We start from the raw sequence: 18,323 nt of genomic DNA, 5'->3' as shown, positions 1-18,323 counted from the left end.
TTCGTCACCATGGAATCTCGACAAGGTCTACATTGGCTCCTTTCGTCTCCCAGAAACAGGCATTCTTGTATCTGCCTTTTTCTGCGACTATCAATCCCACAACAACATTTGCACCTTCCAGTGGATCTCTGGTCCCTCGGTAGCCGTTGAACGCTGTCTTGCAATGCCCAGGGCTGACAAGTTGGAATTCGACCTTTTGATTCTCGGCCTGTCGACTCGTCTCAATGGTGAGCATATTCAAGGCAGCTTTTGAGACGCTGTACGGAACAGATACAGTCGGCGGCAAGGCTCCGCTGGAAGCAAGACCTGCCGATCCACGCGCTGACGAAATATTGATGATTGTGCCTGTCGACTTGCGCAACAGAGGAAGGAAGGCCTGCATCATCAACGCTACCGAGGTTACATTGGTTTCGTACACTCGGGCATAAATGTCTCGCCAGTCGGAATTTTCCGAAGATGAGGGTATGGCGGCGTATCCGGCGTTGTTGACCAAGACATCGAGCCGACCGTACAGGCTTTGCACCAATCCAAAAGCGTCTTGTATGGACTCATCAGAAGTGACGTCAAGGACAAGAGGTTCAATAGAAGATTTGATTCCTTTGCCGCGGAGCTCGTCAATCGCCTCCTTTCCTTTGTCTGCAGTTCGACAGCCAAGAAGGAACGAGGCACCGGATGTCTTTGAATGACTTGCCAGAGCTTGGATGATGGCAAGACCTATTCCTCGGTTGGCGCCGGTACACAGAATCACAAGAGGCGTGCTGTTGGACATGTTGGGGGAAACAGGATGATGCTGAGCGAAGCTAGGATTGTTGGACTTTGCAATGTTGGATCCTTCGCAACCAGTTCACCATATTCTTATACCATCTTGAACTCTACAATGTGCCCAAGACTTGACGGATATATGCATTAAGCACATATGTCAATCCATTTGCGTCGTACAAGGTGGATGGATTTTGGTGAGGCGACATAAGAATGCTATATCGGTTCTTGGAGATATCGCCAAATTAAATCCGATCAAGTACGATGATGAATTTTGACGAATCATGTCTCACCGTTTCACTTCTTTGAGCTCCCTGGTCGAGATGGATGCCTATGACAGGGTTGCCTAGCCATTAACGCTTTTGATCCAATAGCTTCTTCAGTCAACCATCAAGCTGGGGGGTTGGGGGATTGTACAGGCACCATGTCGACATTCGAACTTTGGTAATTATAACCAGTCTACTGTCAATCACCAAAACACAAGTTCCTCATGTGTATGTGTCGCGACGTGGATCATGGTGCGACATCGCGTGGGCACCACCGGCATTATCGTCGAACTCACCTCCGGGAATAATGACTACTTGACACGATGAAAGAAGCCTTGGAGACACAGCTCATCTCGAGCAGGCAGCCAAGACGCACTGTGACTGTCGTGCATGAAAAGGGATGCTCTCAGCGGTGTCTTTGGATTTCTCTTCCTCCTTTCTTACTATCTTCATTCTTCCTCGGCCATACGAGGTTTCTACTCAACAGACTTTGAGAAGGTATACCTGGCCTGAGACCCGAATCCAGCATGTGTGAGCACAAATACCTGACCTGCTTGTCTTCCCCTTATGCCGCGGCTTTTCCATATCGCACTTATACGACAGGCCAGCTTCTCACTGCCGTCACTGGGAAACGCAAGGCATCCGAGAATGACAACTCGGTCCTAGCGCCCCAGGTATATCCTGCTCCCCTCATACTCCCGGGCGATGATATCGATTGTGATCCAACATACCCACCACAGAGTTTTCGGGAGTGGGTGAATATGGGAGTGCGCAATCAGGTAAACTCGCGCAGGAACGTGATATATCTGGCTGCAACATCGGACGTTGATGACAGTGTTGACTTCATGCGAGACTGGCAATTTCCAACTGTCAGAGGGATCGAAAAGGTAGTACGGCGTGACGGTAATCCTGGGTGTATCGTGACTCATGGTCTCTGACATGCTTCAGGCTACCACATCGGTGCTGGAAGATCGGTTCAATATCGAGACAGTCGCTGCTTACCTTCGGGCATTTTACCACGGCCTCGATGTCAAAATTCTTCCGCAGAATTTGATGTTCACTTCGTGCGAAGATACTGCAACCTCCAAAGCCAGACGCCAAGGTCGAGGTGCAGCAGAAGACCATGCCAAATTACAACATGTTGGCTTGTCCACCGGCAGAGAAGTTGTACGAATCCGTGCACGACCACCGCCTCCGGTCGACGCTGCTTCCCCATCCGAAGTCTTTCCATATCCGTACCAATTGAACCTGAACGACCTTACCGATGTGTCCGTGCGAGTTCTTCCTTCCGATGCGTATGCGCTTGTATTGATGACAAAGCACGACCTCTACGAGTCAGACGACGACGATTTCTGCTGTGGACGTGCATGGGGTGCCAGTCGAGTCGCCATTGTTTCGAGTGCAAGGTACTACACAGCATTGGACGAGCTCCATTGTGTTGACTTCAACCATGTATGGCCGGCCAGTCATTGTGCAGCATTCATTCGTAAAATGAGTGCTGAGTCAGGTCAAGTGGTGGTTCCTGCTGCTAGTAACCGGCGGAAAATACGCAGCAGAAGGTACGAGAGGCAGGATGATATCAGTACTGAGTTGTTGAGTTCTGCGACCCCCATGCCGCTACTGAGAGCCTTGACAACGCACCAGCAGGCTGCCCATCGGCAGCAAACGCCTCGAGACCAAGCGGCGTCCGCTCTTCTCTTCCGACTCTGCCGTACAGTCTCACACGAACTGGGTCATTGCTTTGGACTCGATCACTGCAAGTACAAAGCTTGTGTGATGCAAGGCGCCGCTTCCGTCGCAGAAGACATGCGACAACCGCCGTATCTGTGTCCGGTATGCGACAGGAAGGTTGCCTGGGCCATCACGCGAGGAGCTACGGGTGGACAGGAAGATCGAATTACGAATGAGCCTCGTTCTAACAAAATTGGTGGAGGAACAAGGGATGAAGTCGATGTCGAAAAGTGGGAAGAAAAGATTGAAGTCTGGAAACGAGGTAGGTCGTTGGCGGTTAAAGACTTTGCTAATTTGCAAGGAGGAAGCTTTGCGGGAATGGCAGCTTGGTATGAGGGAATGCTTGAGTTGAAGGCTGCTACATGATTAGGGTAACTTGCAATAGTTTAATCTATACGAGTACGAATGAGAATCTACCTTGGGTAGTTTTTAAATTGGCTGATGCCTGGATTGTTGTGATACTCTCTGTTCAGCACATGCACTATACATACTAAGAGCGCCACTTGTGGCTATGCTCCGCACTTTAGCTTGAGGCTTTGATGAATGAGGCTGTGCCAAAATATCCCACTATCCCCCACATGGAGCATTATGCGACAAAAAGACCTGAAATGATATTGCCTAATCGTGCACATTGATATCTTTGAACCACTCTTCACTTTGTTTTTTCTCTGTTTGATTCTTTTGTTGTTGTTGTTTTCTCAAAGGGGACCTTCTCCGTTCCTTAAAGGTCTTGAAGGTACGGAGTACATCCATCTACACTCTCATCTCGCTGTTCCGTATGGAGTACTTATCAAGGTACATCAGGCAACAAGAATAGATCACAGATACATCCACAGACACACACACACACACGCGCGCGCGCACAAGACTCTCTCAGACGATCAACAACAGATACATTCTGAACACGCTCTCAAGAAGAAAATGCCAAAGACATCATCATCTGGGGAAAAAGCGAGGCTCCGAGCAGGCCCCGCCTCTGATCCTCCTCCTACATCTCTGACACCGACGACAAACAACCACGTCGGCGCCGACCATGACGGTTCCAACTCCCAGCATCTTCTTCATCCTCAACAACAACAACAACACCCAAATGACCTCCCTCCGTCTTACGACGTAATAAACCCTCCCCTCCCGTCAATACCCACCACCACCACCATATCATCCTCATCCTTACCGATCCTCAGCCAAAATCCGCTGGACGCCATATCTCGCCTGACTTCGATCGACCTACCCAAGTACTGCGGCGTGTCCCAGGCCAAACTCTCGGCTTCGCACGACGCCCTCACGACGACCAAGCCTGAACTCTCCACCACCCAGTACGCCCTCATGAGGTTCCTGAACGAGCAGGCCTCCCTACCGCCAAAACCCCTCATGCTGATCCAAGGATCACACACCACGTCGAATGGTACGACACAGGTCGATTTTGACATCACCTTGAATCTCACGAGTCTTCTCGACCTTGATGTACCGAGTACGAACGGTACGGCCCCGTCCAGCACTACCGCCACCACCACCACCGCTGCTACCACCCGATTACAAGTCGACCCGTTTGAATCGTCGAGTCCAACGACAAGTTCTTCCTCTACTTCCCACTTTAAGCGATCTTCGCGAGGAAACAATCAATCAATGACACCTCTTGAGCAGTGGGTGAAGAAATTCATCGACGAAAAGACTGAGAATAAGAGGTACGTTTGTTGCGTATTCCTTTGAACCTTTTCAAGTATATCTTTTCCCCGCTGCAATCCATCTTTCTCTTTTCCCTCTTTTTTCGCCATCTCCCTTGACGACCTCTCAACTAACACTCTGGGCGACACAGTTTCTCACTACGCAGACAAATCGTCAATTTCCCCACCACCATCCTCGAAGGCATGGTCCGTACCCTCTTGGCCGCCACAAAGTACCGGGGCAAAGTTACGGTCGAGTTCCCCGTACAATTTTCCGAGGTCGTCGTCCAACGCCAGTCGGGGAACTGGTTCACCAACATCCTCCGCCTTTATCCGACCAAAAAGTATGATGTCGCCCAGACGGTGTGGGACGTTTCGAGTAGTGGTATCTCGAGGGACGATGTCACGGCGACGATGGCGTCGTCATCATCATCATCATCTTCGACGCAACAACAACAACAACAACGACAAGGTCGAGCCGCTTTGGTGGCACAAGAGTGGTGGCGTGAATGGCAGTACGCCATATGGAACGCGGTGCTCAAACGTCGGACCGGATGGGTCACGGTCGAGGACTGGATCGAGGCCAAAATGGGGGTCAAGATGCCCCAACCCAACAGGGAGTGGGGTGTCGAAGCGACCGGATGGTGAAAAAAAAATCCCCGGAAAAAATGAACCCAGTCCTGTTCCACCACGACGACGACGACGACGACTTCATTGTCACATCACCTCGTATACGGACCTAGTTATGTATTAGTGTGATATCCTCAAAACTCCTTCTCGCCATTATGGAGGGAGTTGGGACTCGTGTTCAGGTATTGCGTAGATTATTTTTTGCAAGGGAGCTAGCTAGCTATATAATTCTACCATCTCAAGGCTTACCTTTTTTTTTTAACTTTGTACGTGATTACGGAGTATGAAGATGGCAAAAAACCGAGCAGTTTTGTCCTTGTCACGTCCAAATTGAAGGAAAGATGGACTTTTTTCTCGACTCTTTTTATTTTTGTCCGTTTTATTTTTCTTTTTCCCTTTTTCTTTTTACCATCCTTTTGCCTTATTTTCTTCTTCTTCTTCTTCTTTCACACACTCTCAGTGCGGTTCCTTCAAGACTTGGGTTGACCCAGACCGAAGAGGTCGACAATCTGATCGTGACCGTAACCCGCGTTGACGGCCAGCTGCAGCAGGATCCTCGCCTTCCAGGGGTTCAGGAAGCCGCTGGGGATGAAGAAGGCGTTGTCGGGGTCCAGCGGCACGAAGCCGTCGGGCGTCCGGTGGCTGGCGACGATGGGGACCCCGGTCGCCTCGTAGACGGCCTTCGCCACGGCGATGCCGGGCCTCGTCACGCCGCCCGCGCCCGTGCCCGCCACCACGACGCCCCTTGCGCCGTTCTGGACCGTCGAGTTGAACAGCTTCGCGTCCATGTCCTGGTGGGACACGATGATGTCGATCTGGGGCAGCACGTCGGTGCCCGAGATGTCAAACGTCCTCCTCCCGATGGGCGTGGCCGGCTCGTAGTAGAAATAGGGCAATTGGTTGATGAAGAACCCGAGCTGCCCGGCTTCCGTGCTGTGGAAGGTGTCGAGTGCGTTGGCGTTGTACTTGCTGGTATAAAATGCGTTGCCGATGCGACTGTACGGTGGTGGTGAAAAAGGAAAAAATCGTCAGCCATCAAAGATTCTCCGGACCTTTTGGCAAGAAATTGGCCACAAGAAAAAAATTCCTTCAATCATGCATTATGATGACAGTGATGAAAAACGGGACGCTTCAAGAGAAGAATGGGGGCAAGAAGAAGAAAGTAATTTCTCCGCTCTCCCCCAACCCTTCCAAAACGAAAAAGAGATGCTTGTCATTACTTACTCATTCAAAGTGATCATGACACCCCTGCCCACCGCACTGGGAGAAGAGGCCAGGCTGACGGCCTGCACCAGGTTCAAGGGACCGTCGGCACTCAAAGCCGTGGACGGTCTCATGGCGCCCACGACCACGACGGGCTTCGTCGAGTTGACGACCAAGGACAAGAAGAAGGACGTCTCTTCCAGGGTGTCGGAGCCGTGGGTGACGACGACGCCGGTGACGTTGTCCTTGGCGAGTTCCTCGTTGATCAGAGGGGCCAGCTTGAGCAAGACCGTCTGGTTCAGGGTGCTGCTCGGCACGTTCGACACCTGATAGCCCTGGATGTTGGAGTAGTTGAGGATCTCGGGGACGGCGGCCACGAGCTCCTGCACACCTAGCCCGACGGTCTCGACCACCGTTTCCGTGTTGGTGTCACTCAGACTGGCGATGGTCCCCCCCGTGGCGAAGATGGTGACGTTGGGGAGGGACGCGTTGATCGGGCTCTGGACGTCTTGCCGTGCGTAGAGACTGTGCAACGAGGGCGGCACGACAGGCAAGGCTGAGGCGGCAGCTGTCGAGACAGCAGCCAGCCCGGCGGCGACGACAAGGACGGCGGGTAGCATACTTTGCGTCGTTACGATCGGTTACTGGGTCGCTCGAGTTATGGTGAATGATGGAGCTTTGCAAGCGAGGGATTTTGAAGATGCCCTTGTTATATGAGACGTCTGTGAGTGTGTGTGTGTGTGTGTGTGTGAGAGAGAGAGAGAGAGAGAGAGTGTGTGTGTGTGTGTGTGTGGAGTCAAAGTAGAGGTCGAACACTACCTTGGCTGGGGAATGAGAGGCCGGTTTCGTGCTTTGAAAGAGGTCTCGTCCAAAGGTAGAGAGATAGAGGGAGAAAGAAAAAAAAAACCCTCAGGCTGTTCTCGTCATCTTTCTTAAGTACCTTTTCTTTCTCCGGCTCGCGAGAAAATCTGTCTATCTGATTACGGCCTCTCATGCGGTCGGTCGGTCAGTCAAGCCCGTTACATCGCTTGATCGAACCTCCGGACGATTCCAAGAGAGCTCTCGCGCCTTGGTATCATCTTGACGATAATGTCCCAAGGCCGCGGGCCGCGCTTTGATCTGGTCAAACTCGGACAGGGCTGCCTGTACCGAAAACCTGGGATGCCGGTTTCCCTTTCGAGTCCCACAGGAACTATACGTCCTGCGTATATCATGGCGGAAGTCCACTTGGGGTTCCTAAGCGAAGGGTTCAGAGCAAGAGGCCATCCCAGAAAGGAAGGCTCCGTCGGTTTTGCCAGACCAAGAGCTCTCCGCCATGTTGTAGCGGTCTCTCTCACTGGTCCGGCTCGCCTAAGCGATAGACTTGTCGTCCGATAAGAAATAAAAGCTATACGTGCCAAGGACGGCTCGAAAGGGGCACGCGGGGACACTAGACAAGGAATGGTCGGGTATGAGTACTTCCTGTACGGGGAGTATGGTGGTAGTACAATATGGATATTGTAGTGATGTAGTACTCCGTAGTAGTTTGATAAATAAGAATTGTGGAGTGGTTCATACTGCATGTATTGTACTATCCACGGCACCTTATCTACTCCATACTCCGTACGGAGTATTGTACGGAGTACAACATGGATATGTAAATAAAAGATGGTCAAGAAGCGGCACTTGGCCGTGGACACGGACTACTCCGCCCCGCAAAGTGCCCGCTCCAGATAAGGCGGCGCTCGTCCAACAACCTCGGACTCGCCAAGCTACTCTAGGCATGTTTAAATCGTCTCTATCTGGATAGTGAGCTCCGAAGTACGGAGTACAGAGAGGTCGGAAGTAACTCGAAGTACAAGGAATACTGTATACCCTTATCTTAGATCTACCTACAAGTACAATAGGTAGCTGGATATGGTCCATTTCTTATGTAAAAACCGATAGCAGCCTTGGCATCTTCCCAGAGAGAGACCGATGCTTGACATGTAGTAGCACTTGGCATCACGTGACCTCACGTGACCCTTGGCGCCCTAGGCATAGCTATCTACACCGCCTAGGTACTTCCATAGACCTAGCCAGGAACCCTTTGGTCCCGCCTGACTCTACAGACACGACTTTACACAAATAGATATTACACAACAAGACCTCAAACTTAGGTCGGGATAAGTAAAAGTAACAGATACAGCAAGGCAGTGATTTATGTATGCTACATAAAAACACCCAAACTAGTCAGCTACATCTTCTGGCCAACTTCAACCAGTAATGCCCAAAGGAAAATAGGCCCAGATCCAAAAGAAAAAAAAGACCCAAAAATCTCCAGCTACAAACACCCATCCTTAGGCCTGACTCGACTCATTAAATCCACAAACGTCCTTTTCTCCTCCAAGTGCTGTATCGGGGGTATCTCTTAAATTACACCGGGTATAGAAAAAAGAAATTGCCGTGTCCAAGAAAGTGCCTTTTTTCCTCTTTGTCTTTTCTGTGGAACAAGAACTCTCCCCAAGATATCAACTGTGGCCTAAGAAATTTGATTGTTCTTTGTTTTCCTGAAGAATTGAAAAAGAGCGGATGTTGACACTCGGACGGTAGTGGCACCGCAATGCAAACCCAGAATATCAAGTCATCATGCGCTGCGGTGGTGTCTCGGGGATCTGCCAGATAGATGGTTCCTAACCGTCCTTTGGTTCTTCCATTGTGATATCGTCAACTCTGGCATTTGGTGGTACCGCGAAAGGAATTGGTGATGAAGACGTAAACACAGGAAGATCTTGTTTCGTGTGTCGAGGCGTGCTCAGTCCAGCTGAAGTCGGTCTCGGTGGATTCGCTTCCGCACTGGTCTGCATCATTTGGTATACAGGGGCCGGAGGCTGTTCTCTAGCGATTTGGAAATGTTCAAAAGGTTTTGGTGCATTCGAAGTTTGTTGTACAGGGCCGACTGGAACAACGATGGCTTGTCCAGGGGGTGCCATAGTCTTCTCTTGTGGCGGGACATTGGCTATCTCAAATGTCTGCTGTAGATCAGGAGGGTTGTTACTCTGCGGCCAAGAGCTGGGAGGTTGTGAGGCTGAGGGATCTGAAACCGAATGATTGGGGTTGGGTTCAACAGGTGATGCTGATGGCAGAGCAAAGCCTTGTGAGTTTGGGTCGACGAATGCTGGTGGGATTAGCATCGGCTGGTTTGTGGTCTTTTCTGTTTTTATCGTTTGGCCTTCCACGGGAGCCGTGTTACCAGGAGCAGTCGAGGAATTCAGCTTTGTCAATTTGGTTGTTTTCGGCACTGCTGATTTCCTCGGAGCGCGAGGTTTCTTCTGTTTCTCATCCGCTGCTCGATGCTGTTCCTTTGCTGCATTCTTTTCAGCCGTGGTCATGTTCAATTTTATGCTGATCTTCTTCACTCCATTGGTCAGAGAATCAACTTCATCGGCGCTTCCACTTCGAGAAGGATTTGAAAAGTCTCTTTTTTCGCCTCCGCCAAGTACTTTCTTCTCGTCGATCACCGAAGGCTTTGAGGAGAGAGCGCCACCATTGACACTACCATCAGGTGGTGGCATTGCCTTTGGTTTTCGAGGGCTCGATTTGAGTTTTGCTGTAGTTTTCGTCGTTACAGGCGCTCTTGTCTTTTTGATCGCAACAGCTTTTGTGGACTTCTCAGTCATAACAGATCCTGCTCTGGAACTTGTGACATGATTTGCGGGCGCCGTCGTATCAGCGCCTCCAGCTTCGGATAACTTCATGTTTTGGAAACTCGACAAGATACTTGACGCATCGCTGGACCTCCTACGAGGACGGGTCATGGCACTTTCGACGCCTTGCATGGACGGATCTGGGAGGTCACTAATCGCCGCAATAGTGGTCCGCCGGTGTTCGTTACGTGAAGCGACCCTGGTGGAAGGAATTGGTGGCGGCGGAGGAAGCTTCGCTTTGCGATCTCGGAGTTGCATACGCTCATCCGGCCCAGCAGGGACCCCTACTGTGGATTGCCGTTCTCGTCTGGCCCTGGCCGCCTCTGCATTAAGCTCTTCATGAGTGCAGCTTTGTGTTTGCCGATCCCCGGGAATAATGATTCGAGACAATTCGTAAGATGCGACGGCCCAGTCGACATCAGGTGGAGGTGGTGTGTATTCTGACTCGGACCCCAATCTAGCTTGGAGTGCCGACAGGGAATGCCTCTCTCTGGCATGATCAGTCATCTTCAAGGTCGATGCTTGGGTAGGCGAGGAGTAATTTCCTGTTTTGTCTTTGAGTGATTTTGCTGTTGGAGGCTGCCGACCTGCAACGACTGCCTCCAGCTCTTCTAGATTTTGAAGAGCCCACCAGTCGGGAAGATATGAGTTACTGACTGATTCTGCGATCCAGTTGTTGATTGTTTGAAATTTATTGTCGCCTGCAACCGATAGTCCATGGCCATTGGCGGCGCCCTCTGGGTTCCCAGAGAAGCCACAGATATGGCTCAGCACCCCCGAAGTCAGCGCACGGTCGCTATATCCGCCTTCGAGCACGCTGATTACACGGTCGTCGACGCCTAGGTTCTCCTCATGAGCCAACTTCACAATGTCAGCCGTAAATCGAGCGTAAAACTCTGTCGGCACGTTGACGCTGTGTCTCTGCATCCCGGCGCCTTCCCACTCACTCGCGTCGAAACCAGCAGAAATGAAGATGGCCGCCCTGGGTGACTGGTTCCCTGCAGCACGAAGTCTTGCAGTATGATGGCGCAGAAATATTCTGGCTTTATGAAGAAGGATCGTGTACTTTGTCTCATAGAGTTGCCAGAATTCCTCAAGAGAGTTCCACGGCTCAAGGTGGACATTCCAAATTGATTGGCCATGGGCATTCTCAATGCATAGACTCGCTTTCTGAACCTTCTCCTCGTCGCCCCATTCGCAAGGATAAGAGTTGATATCGTGAAGGCTGTAATAGCCTATCGGGATCTTCTTGTGTGAAGCCGCATTTTTGGCCGCGGTGTGAGCTTTGCGATTCTGCGCCCAGGCAATGTTCTGAGAGCCGTCACCGTGATGCAAGTCGAAATCTATGATTGCTGCGTGAGTGAGGCCGTGAGTCATGGCTGCATACGCAATGCCGACGTGAACATTGTTGAGCCAACAGAACCCTGACGGGAAGTTCGTGGAACAATGATGTCCTGGAGGGCGAATACAGACAAACGCTCGTCTCGTGGTATCTGAAGAGAAGACAGTATCGACTGCATCACAGACACCACCAAGGCAGCCTTGGAAGGCAGCGAGTGATTCTCTGCACAGGTATAAATCACCTTCGTGCAACTTAGGTAGAGGGCTGCCGTTCTCATCCTTGCCATACCCGATCGGACGTGCCAACTCTTTACCATTCATCGCGAGTTTCCCCTCTGCTGTGTCGCACATGATTTGTAACTCTTCCATCCACTTGGAGCCATGCACGAAAGCCACCGAAGGATGCGTGAGCGGCAAGTTGCGAGAAGTCTTGCGTATCTGGAATGGGATCTCCCGTACATGTTGAGGGCTGTGTTTAGGTCGAGGAGCATGTTGCCCTTCGGCATGCCGACCTCCTAAGCGCACGTAGGCGGTCGAAGCACCCAGCAATGTGGCATGGATTCTCTCCGGTCTTTCGACAATTGTGGCCAAAGCATTCTTGGTTGTTCGTGGGCGAGAGAAGCGATGGCCATAGCATGCATCGTGAACTATGACCGCCAGTGGTGATTGGAGAGAGGCATGCGCTTCCAGTTCTTTACCAAAGTATTCCTTTGCGACTGAACTGGGGGTCAACTGAGGCTTCTCGTGTGGTACCGCCATCTTTCCATATGGTACTGGAGAAGCCGGGTTGAGGTTTGAAGAGGCACGTCGAAACGCAGGGGTCGTTCCTCTTGCAGCACTCAGGCTGGAGGTCGATCGCTTACTGACCAACACAGGGGTCGATTGTCTCTTGTCGTCGCGATACGAACTTGCGACTGAGGGCGAACGGGAAGGGGTACGCGGACGGGAAGGGGTACGCGGAGAGGGGGATTTGGTTTTCAGATTGCTCGCCGAGGGACTTCGATAGGGTGTTCGCATGGGAGATGAGGGTGGAAGGGGCACGGCAGCGGCATTATTCTGGTGAATTGGGTTGTGGTGATTCACTTTGATGGCGGGAGACGCGAATGGAGGTCTGGCATTTTGTTTGTCGCGATGCGGCAGAGACTCCTCTTCTATTGAAGGAGCAGGTATGTCCGGGTCCATGGCGATTCACTGTATCTGTCGTTGGTGTCTGTGTCCCATGCACTTTACACAGACTGCCAAATGGTTATGGTGTTCTCTTGAGTGCAAACGACGGTGGTGCAAAGCGGGAGATGTGTCTTTCGAGACAACGGGCGCCCACACAAAACATCAACGTCATTTTTGGTCGCGCTCAGGCCAGTCAGAGGCATCGACCAGGGTCTTTTGCAGCAAACAACGCGAACCCTGGACTCACTAAAACAGCCAGGCTAATCCCTTTTCTCGCCGGGGCCCTGAGGAACGATCTCACCAAGCGCCTATGAACGTGTGACAGCCGCCTAAAAGAGACCCCTAAAATAAGGTACCTGACCCAGGTACTCTGTACATACAATACGACCTGCTCCTTACCCCGTAATTCATCATTCGTGCCCCATTTGATATAGGGCAGAACCTCCCAATAAGCATCCAAGTTTTTCTCACACCGCGAACCTAACCTCATCCCGATGGCACCGAGGCCAAACAGATCTTACTACTCTGTAATGGCCAACAACACCCCTTCATGTCAACGACAACGTCCTTGAAACTTGCTCCCATGTCTATCGATGACGTTGACGCGGCTGACCGTATAAGAGTTGAACAAGGCCAACACCATCAAGTCATTCTCATCCATGATGAAGTCTGTCAAGAAACGGTTTCGTCTTCCTAGACAAGTACTGTCTACAAACCCCTTCCCTCTCGGAGCCCTACCAGATCGAAAGCTTTATAAGTACATGCCAGCTCAGCAAGTCTATTTCACCTACCGACACATCGACACAAGACCAGCGCTGGCATTATCAAAGACCTCTCGCCTCTCATCAACCGCAGCTCGACACTTTACCAATACAGCTTGGCGTATGCAAAACAACCAAATCGCCACCAATGCGAGGTAGGTCAATGTCTTTCTAGTTTCATCTTACCCCTTTCAACGATTTTCTGCCATCTGTCTTCTCCCATGTCTAGTAGTGTGTCTTCAACCCCTCGACAAAACAGAGCGTACGAAACTGGGGAGCTTTCTCTTATCTCCAACGGTCGATTTCCGATCGGCTATTCCCCCGGATCACCGTGGGATCATCTCGCGTCGCCACAGACGGAGTTACAATATATTGACACAGCTATCTACCTACTCCGTACTCCTTTGACAATGGTAGTGTGCTCCATAGCTACTCACTCAGCGTATCTCGTTGAATTCAGACGTCGTTTTCGGTTTCTCTCTCACTCACTGACGACAGTCCAAGCACAAACATGTCACCTCGTATCCTGATATTTGGTACGGGAAGCATCGGCGCCGTGTATTCATACATCTTCTCCCGCGCCATCACCCCCGACAACATCTTCGCCGTCTGTCGTTCCAATTACGACGCCGCCTCCTCGGAAGGATTCACCATCAACTCGACCTTGTTCGGTCAGAACCTCAAGGTTCGTCCACAGGTGGTACGGACCGTGGACGAGGCCGTGGCCAAATCCCAGGGCAAACCGTTCGACTACATCATCGTCACGGCAAAGGCCATCCCGAGCACGCCCTCGCTTCCCGAACAGATCTCCCCGGCGGTGTCGTCGGAGGCTAGTACCACCATCGTCCTCGTCCAGAACGGCATCGCGATCGAAGACATTTACTCGTCCAGGTTCCCCGACAACCCTCTGCTCAGTTGCGTCGTCTACTTGCCCGCCACGCAGACCTCGCCGGGCACCATCGCCCACGGTGAGGTCGAGCGGCTGCACATCGGCACCTACCCTGCCCGAGGAGTTCCACCGTCACACAAGGCCGCCGCGGAATCGTTTGCGAGTCTGCTCCGGTCCGCGGGAGGCACGGCCTTCGTCCACGACGACGTCCAGTCCGAGCGGTGGAACAAGCTGCTGGTCAACGCGTCGTGGAACCCCATCTGCGCGCTCTCGCGGAGCCGGGACGTGCAGTTCATGCGCTCGTCGCCGTCCGGGGAAGCCACCGCCCTCGTCCGGCGGGTCATGCTCGAGATCGCCGCGGTGGCCCACGCCGCGGGCTACCCGGAGCTCGACGAATCCAAGGTCGACCACCAGCTGGGCCGCGCCCAGGCCCGGTCACCGCCGGGCGTCCAGCCGAGCATGATGGCCGACGCGCTGGCGTCCCGGAACATGGAGGTCGACGCCATCGTGGGCAACGCCCTCCGCGTCGCGGGCCAGAGGGGAGTCCAGACACCCCTCCTCGGCGGCATCTACGCCCTGATCAAAGCCCTCGATCAAAGATTCACCGAAAGCGCAACCTCGCCAGATGCAACCGCTGCTACAAAGGGAGACCTTCTACGATGATGAGGATTCTGGCGGTAACATCCGATTAGAAAAAATTTATAGATCTGAAAGGGTACGTGGTTATCTTTTGTTTAATATTGAGAATTACGACTATCCTTTTGGCTTTGTGTAAAATAAATCAAGGCGACAAGGCAACCACCACTTTTATATCTTCGCGAACAAGGCAGTCAGACATGGCAATACTTAGGGATCATATATCAGGCTTAAAAAACCTTCGCATCAACATATCAGGAGTCATAGTCCAGCAGAACTTCAAAAGTTCTGGTGCATACTTCATAAAATGCCATTGCCTGCTTCGCTACAAATTACCCCACCAACATTCATCTTCCACGGAAATAACAAATAACGCCACATAACCATGAGTACCTGTGCCCCTTTCCACTCATGAGAAAACGCTGCAGTCGCCTCGACTATCTTCAGAGGAGCACCTCCGTGCAAACTCGTGTTTAGTTCCAAGAGAACGCGTTCAAGAGCTATGACGTCGAAACCCTCGTTCATTTACTCGTCGCCTAGAAGCGGTGCCCTTTCTCTATCCTCACTGACAATGGCTCCTTCTTGACGAATGGTCCTGTCTTGACCAAATACCTTTGGTGCACCTATGAGCAAAGACATGACAGTCAAGCATCCCGCAATGACAAACGCAAAGATCCATTGCAGCGCAATAACATGAGTTCCGAGTTGACCGACGGCGAGAGCTATATGTGATGATCAGCTTAATTCCAGCACTAAAGGAGCTGAACTTACCCAGTGAGAGCACCGCTAACTCCAGGCCCATGGTATAGTCCTTGAAGGTAAGGAGGAAGAACGCTCCTAACACAAGGAGACCCCAGATAAAAATGTTGGCCACGATTCGGGCAGGTAAAGTATGTGCGTTGACCATTGCTGCACCGTCCCACAGGATCGCAACGTAGTTCCAGGCCAGCGGCGCGGAGACGACCGGGAGGTGGATGAAGAGAGGGGTTGTGGAATGACCAAAGTAGAGCAGAGTCAGGTTGAAGAGGTTGACAATAAGTAGCAGCTCTCCTTGCCAGAAATGACCTCGCACCCACAACATGATGAAGCCAAATGTGAGAAGATTATGCTGCAAAAATTGGTGAGTTGGCTGCATCTACAGCTATCTGGGTGAACATACAAAGATGAAATGGCTCCCAACATTGGCGGCGCTGGTCACAAAAGCCTTGTCTGCGCTCCAAAGGTAACGAACATAATGTGCCTGCAGAATCAACACGATAACCCAGTAAATGCTGGTTATGACCGAGTTCAAGCTGAAGGGTGTGCGCCTGTGGCTATTTTGACCCCATATTGTGTGGCAGAGATGCTTGTGTCCGCAGTCGACTGGCCGGGAGAAGGTGTAGTACGCGCCGAAGATGACCAGGACAAGCCAGGAAACAATGGTGAGGATTTTGTAGGCGATGAGGTTGTTCTTGGTGAACTCTTCGCGTTTGGCGAATGGATTCCCTGTCCAGAAGTCAGAGTGGTTGCCCATACAGCACAAGGGGGTGAGCACCAACAATTGGCCATGTTGTAGGCTGTATCAAGTTCCTGCCGGAGTCTTCAGTCTTGCCCAGGTCTGTAATAAAGGTGTCTATCCTTCAACTCGAGAGGGAGGACTGAGTCAATGAGAGAGGAGAGGAGGATCTCGAGTCCAAGTACGAGGGGGGACGACAGATTATAAAGAGGAAACGAGGAGCAGAGATCTTGCCTGTTTCTGCCTGGTTCAGGGTTGTTCTCGTGATTGTTCAAGTTTGTTTAGCGAGAACTGATGCAGCCTTAGAGTGAAGGGTTACGAGTAACTGTAGAATGCAACTCCTGACCGGGACTTTGCGGGGAACCATTACGTCAGAAACCGAGTCATGGAAGTAGCGTCCCGGTCCATACAATTGGCTTCTTTCTCCAATGAGCACCAGCGAACGACATCGAGATGGAAATCAAGGACAACCATAACTCTAGTCTAAAGGTGTCAGTTGATGCTGCACACTAAATATAAGATAAAACTAAGGTACCTAGGTAGTTAGTGCTATGAACCTCATCTGAGGGGTCTGATGTGGCGGCGCGGCCCTTCACCGTCTTCGTCAGCCATGCCCATCACGACATATATGTACATCCGCAGCCCATAAACGCCATGCAGAAATTGAATCAGAACTTTGCAAATGCAGCCTCATATGCAAACCCCAAAGTCATCTTTGCATGTTGGAGCATATGGTCAAAGCTGAGATATTTGATCAGGTCCTCCGTCGTATGGATCTTCTTGTCGCTATACTCGAAATCCGACTCAATCACGAATGCTGAGGGATATCCATACTTGCTTGCCGATGCATGATCCGAGCAAGCATAGCCACATTTGGTCAGTGTATATGGGATGTCACAGTATACTGTAATGATTTCTTTGATAAACTCGGTGAGGTCCGCATTGACAAAGTCGGTGATGACGCCGACGGACTCGGGCTTGCCGTGGGCAAGCGTCTGCTCCACGTAACCTGTCATGTCTTGCTGAATCATTGCCTTGATCGATTTCTGGCTGTCGTGGTATGATTTGAAGATGGCTTGGCTACCAAGGAGTCCACCTTCTTCGGCAGAATACCAATGGAACTCGATGGTGTTTTCGGCCTTTCCTTTGATGATGTCCTTGGAATGGAGAAGAGCAGTAAGTGCTTCGAGGATCGTCACAGTTCCACTGCCATCATCATCGGCGCCTGGAGCACCCAAGATAGAGGGCAAGAACAGGTTGATACTGTCGAGATGTGCTCCAATTACAACTGTGTGGTTGCTCTTCCCTGGTATCCTTGCGATTATGCTGAATTGTCCCCAAGGATGATCAAACTTGTTCAACGTTGCGCCATAGCTGAAAGCACCTGAGTCTGAGATGGTCGTGTTGATCTGCTCATACAGCCATTGAGCTGCATCAATGCCGTATTGGCTCTTATAATAGCGGGTATGGAATGAGGTCAGTCCTTCGAGGTGTTTGCGCATATTGTTCTTGTCCAGTGTTTTTGCGAGTGACTTCACAGTCTTGTTGTACTGCGCTTTCGATGGATAGGTGACGCGAGTAGACTCGGTCTCGGTAGAGACAACGTAAGGATAGGTGTGTCCATTTTCGGTGATATCCATGAACTGTACGCCATTCTAGACAGGAAAATGTCAGCAGCTACCCAGGCACGAGACCAAAGGGGAGATGGAAAGGTTGGCAGCCCGCATACCCTCTTCAGTTCCCATTTTTCATCTTCAGTGACCCATTTTGTTTCTCCCGGACTTGATTCAATCAGGAACGTCTCGCGGCCTACGGGACGCTGGTCATCGAGGACGACTTTCTGCAGATCAATAGAAAACGCTGCGACACTAGCGCAAGCAGCTGCAAACGCAAGCAGTGAAGGGCACTTCATGTCTAATGTATAGTGATAATCCAAGGAGAGAATAGTAAGACACGAGTACTCCGTGCAAATAGAAGCATATAATATGATGCCTTGATGATGGAATGGCTGGTCGCAGCATTGAGTTGGATCGCAGTCAGTGCCCAGATAAGGTCACCAGGCTACCCCAAATGATGCGGCAATAAGCGGGTTTCGGCTTATAAGCACCATTTGACA

General features: G+C 51.3%; 7 protein-coding genes across 7 annotated transcripts; 3 read left to right on the top strand and 4 right to left on the bottom strand.

Annotated features, from left to right (window-relative positions):
* Nucleotides 1–4: 4 nt before the first annotated feature.
* Nucleotides 5–769, bottom strand: PV06_00675 (uncharacterized protein; the record flags this gene model as incomplete). The annotated part of the gene is made up of 1 exon (XM_016401209.1): nt 5–769. One exon carries the CDS (start codon nt 767–769, stop codon nt 5–7), a length of 765 nt encoding a protein of 254 aa, XP_016268262.1.
* A 783-nt stretch (nt 770–1,552) lies between these two features.
* Nucleotides 1,553–3,122, top strand: PV06_00674 (uncharacterized protein; the record flags this gene model as incomplete). Its single annotated transcript, XM_016401208.1, has 2 exons — nt 1,553–1,912; nt 1,974–3,122. The coding sequence occupies 2 exons, from the start codon at nt 1,553–1,555 to the stop codon at nt 3,120–3,122; spliced, it is 1,509 nt and encodes a 502-aa protein (XP_016268261.1).
* A 242-nt stretch (nt 3,123–3,364) lies between these two features.
* Nucleotides 3,365–5,284, top strand: PV06_00673 (uncharacterized protein). The gene is made up of 3 exons (XM_016401207.1): nt 3,365–3,492; nt 3,561–4,441; nt 4,573–5,284. Exons 2-3 carry the CDS (start codon nt 3,678–3,680, stop codon nt 5,066–5,068), a joined length of 1,260 nt encoding a protein of 419 aa, XP_016268260.1. The 5' UTR covers nt 3,365–3,492; nt 3,561–3,677; the 3' UTR covers nt 5,069–5,284.
* Nucleotides 5,285–8,423: 3,139 nt separating this feature from the next.
* PV06_00672 (uncharacterized protein) lies at nt 8,424–12,537 on the bottom strand. Its single transcript, XM_016401206.1, has one exon. The coding sequence runs from the start codon at nt 12,439–12,441 to the stop codon at nt 8,905–8,907; it is 3,537 nt and encodes a 1,178-aa protein (XP_016268259.1). The 5' UTR covers nt 12,442–12,537; the 3' UTR covers nt 8,424–8,904.
* Nucleotides 12,538–13,491: 954 nt separating this feature from the next.
* On the top strand, nt 13,492–14,739 carry PV06_00671 (uncharacterized protein; the record flags this gene model as incomplete). Its single annotated transcript, XM_016401205.1, has 2 exons — nt 13,492–13,600; nt 13,692–14,739. Exon 2 carries the CDS (start codon nt 13,699–13,701, stop codon nt 14,737–14,739), a length of 1,041 nt encoding a protein of 346 aa, XP_016268258.1. The 5' UTR covers nt 13,492–13,600; nt 13,692–13,698.
* A 498-nt stretch (nt 14,740–15,237) lies between these two features.
* Nucleotides 15,238–16,260, bottom strand: PV06_00670 (uncharacterized protein; the record flags this gene model as incomplete). Its single annotated transcript, XM_016401204.1, has 4 exons — nt 15,238–15,434; nt 15,484–15,820; nt 15,872–16,197; nt 16,251–16,260. 4 exons carry the CDS (start codon nt 16,258–16,260, stop codon nt 15,238–15,240), a joined length of 870 nt encoding a protein of 289 aa, XP_016268257.1.
* Nucleotides 16,261–16,875: 615 nt separating this feature from the next.
* Nucleotides 16,876–18,119, bottom strand: PV06_00669 (uncharacterized protein; the record flags this gene model as incomplete). The annotated part of the gene is made up of 2 exons (XM_016401203.1): nt 16,876–17,862; nt 17,937–18,119. 2 exons carry the CDS (start codon nt 18,117–18,119, stop codon nt 16,876–16,878), a joined length of 1,170 nt encoding a protein of 389 aa, XP_016268256.1.
* Nucleotides 18,120–18,323: the final 204 nt, after the last annotated feature.

This window comes from Exophiala oligosperma (genome assembly GCF_000835515.1).
Source record: "Exophiala oligosperma strain CBS 72588 unplaced genomic scaffold supercont1.1, whole genome shotgun sequence".
Taxonomy (NCBI): domain Eukaryota; kingdom Fungi; phylum Ascomycota; class Eurotiomycetes; order Chaetothyriales; family Herpotrichiellaceae; genus Exophiala; species Exophiala oligosperma.
This window is presented reverse-complemented; position numbering and strand designations above follow the sequence as displayed.

What these genes read in the sequence shown, in the direction of transcription:
- PV06_00673 (XM_016401207.1), top strand. Translation starts at nt 3,678, where the DNA reads ATGCCAAAGACATCATCATCTGGGGAAAAAGCGAGGCTCCGAGCAGGC. An exon ending in GAAAAGACTGAGAATAAGAG is followed by an intron (nt 4,442 to 4,572) that starts GTACGTTTGTTG and finishes TGGGCGACACAG; the next exon opens with TTTCTCACTACGCAGACAAA.
- PV06_00672 (XM_016401206.1), bottom strand. Translation starts at nt 12,441, where the DNA reads ATGGACCCGGACATACCTGCTCCTTCAATAGAAGAGGAGTCTCTGCCG.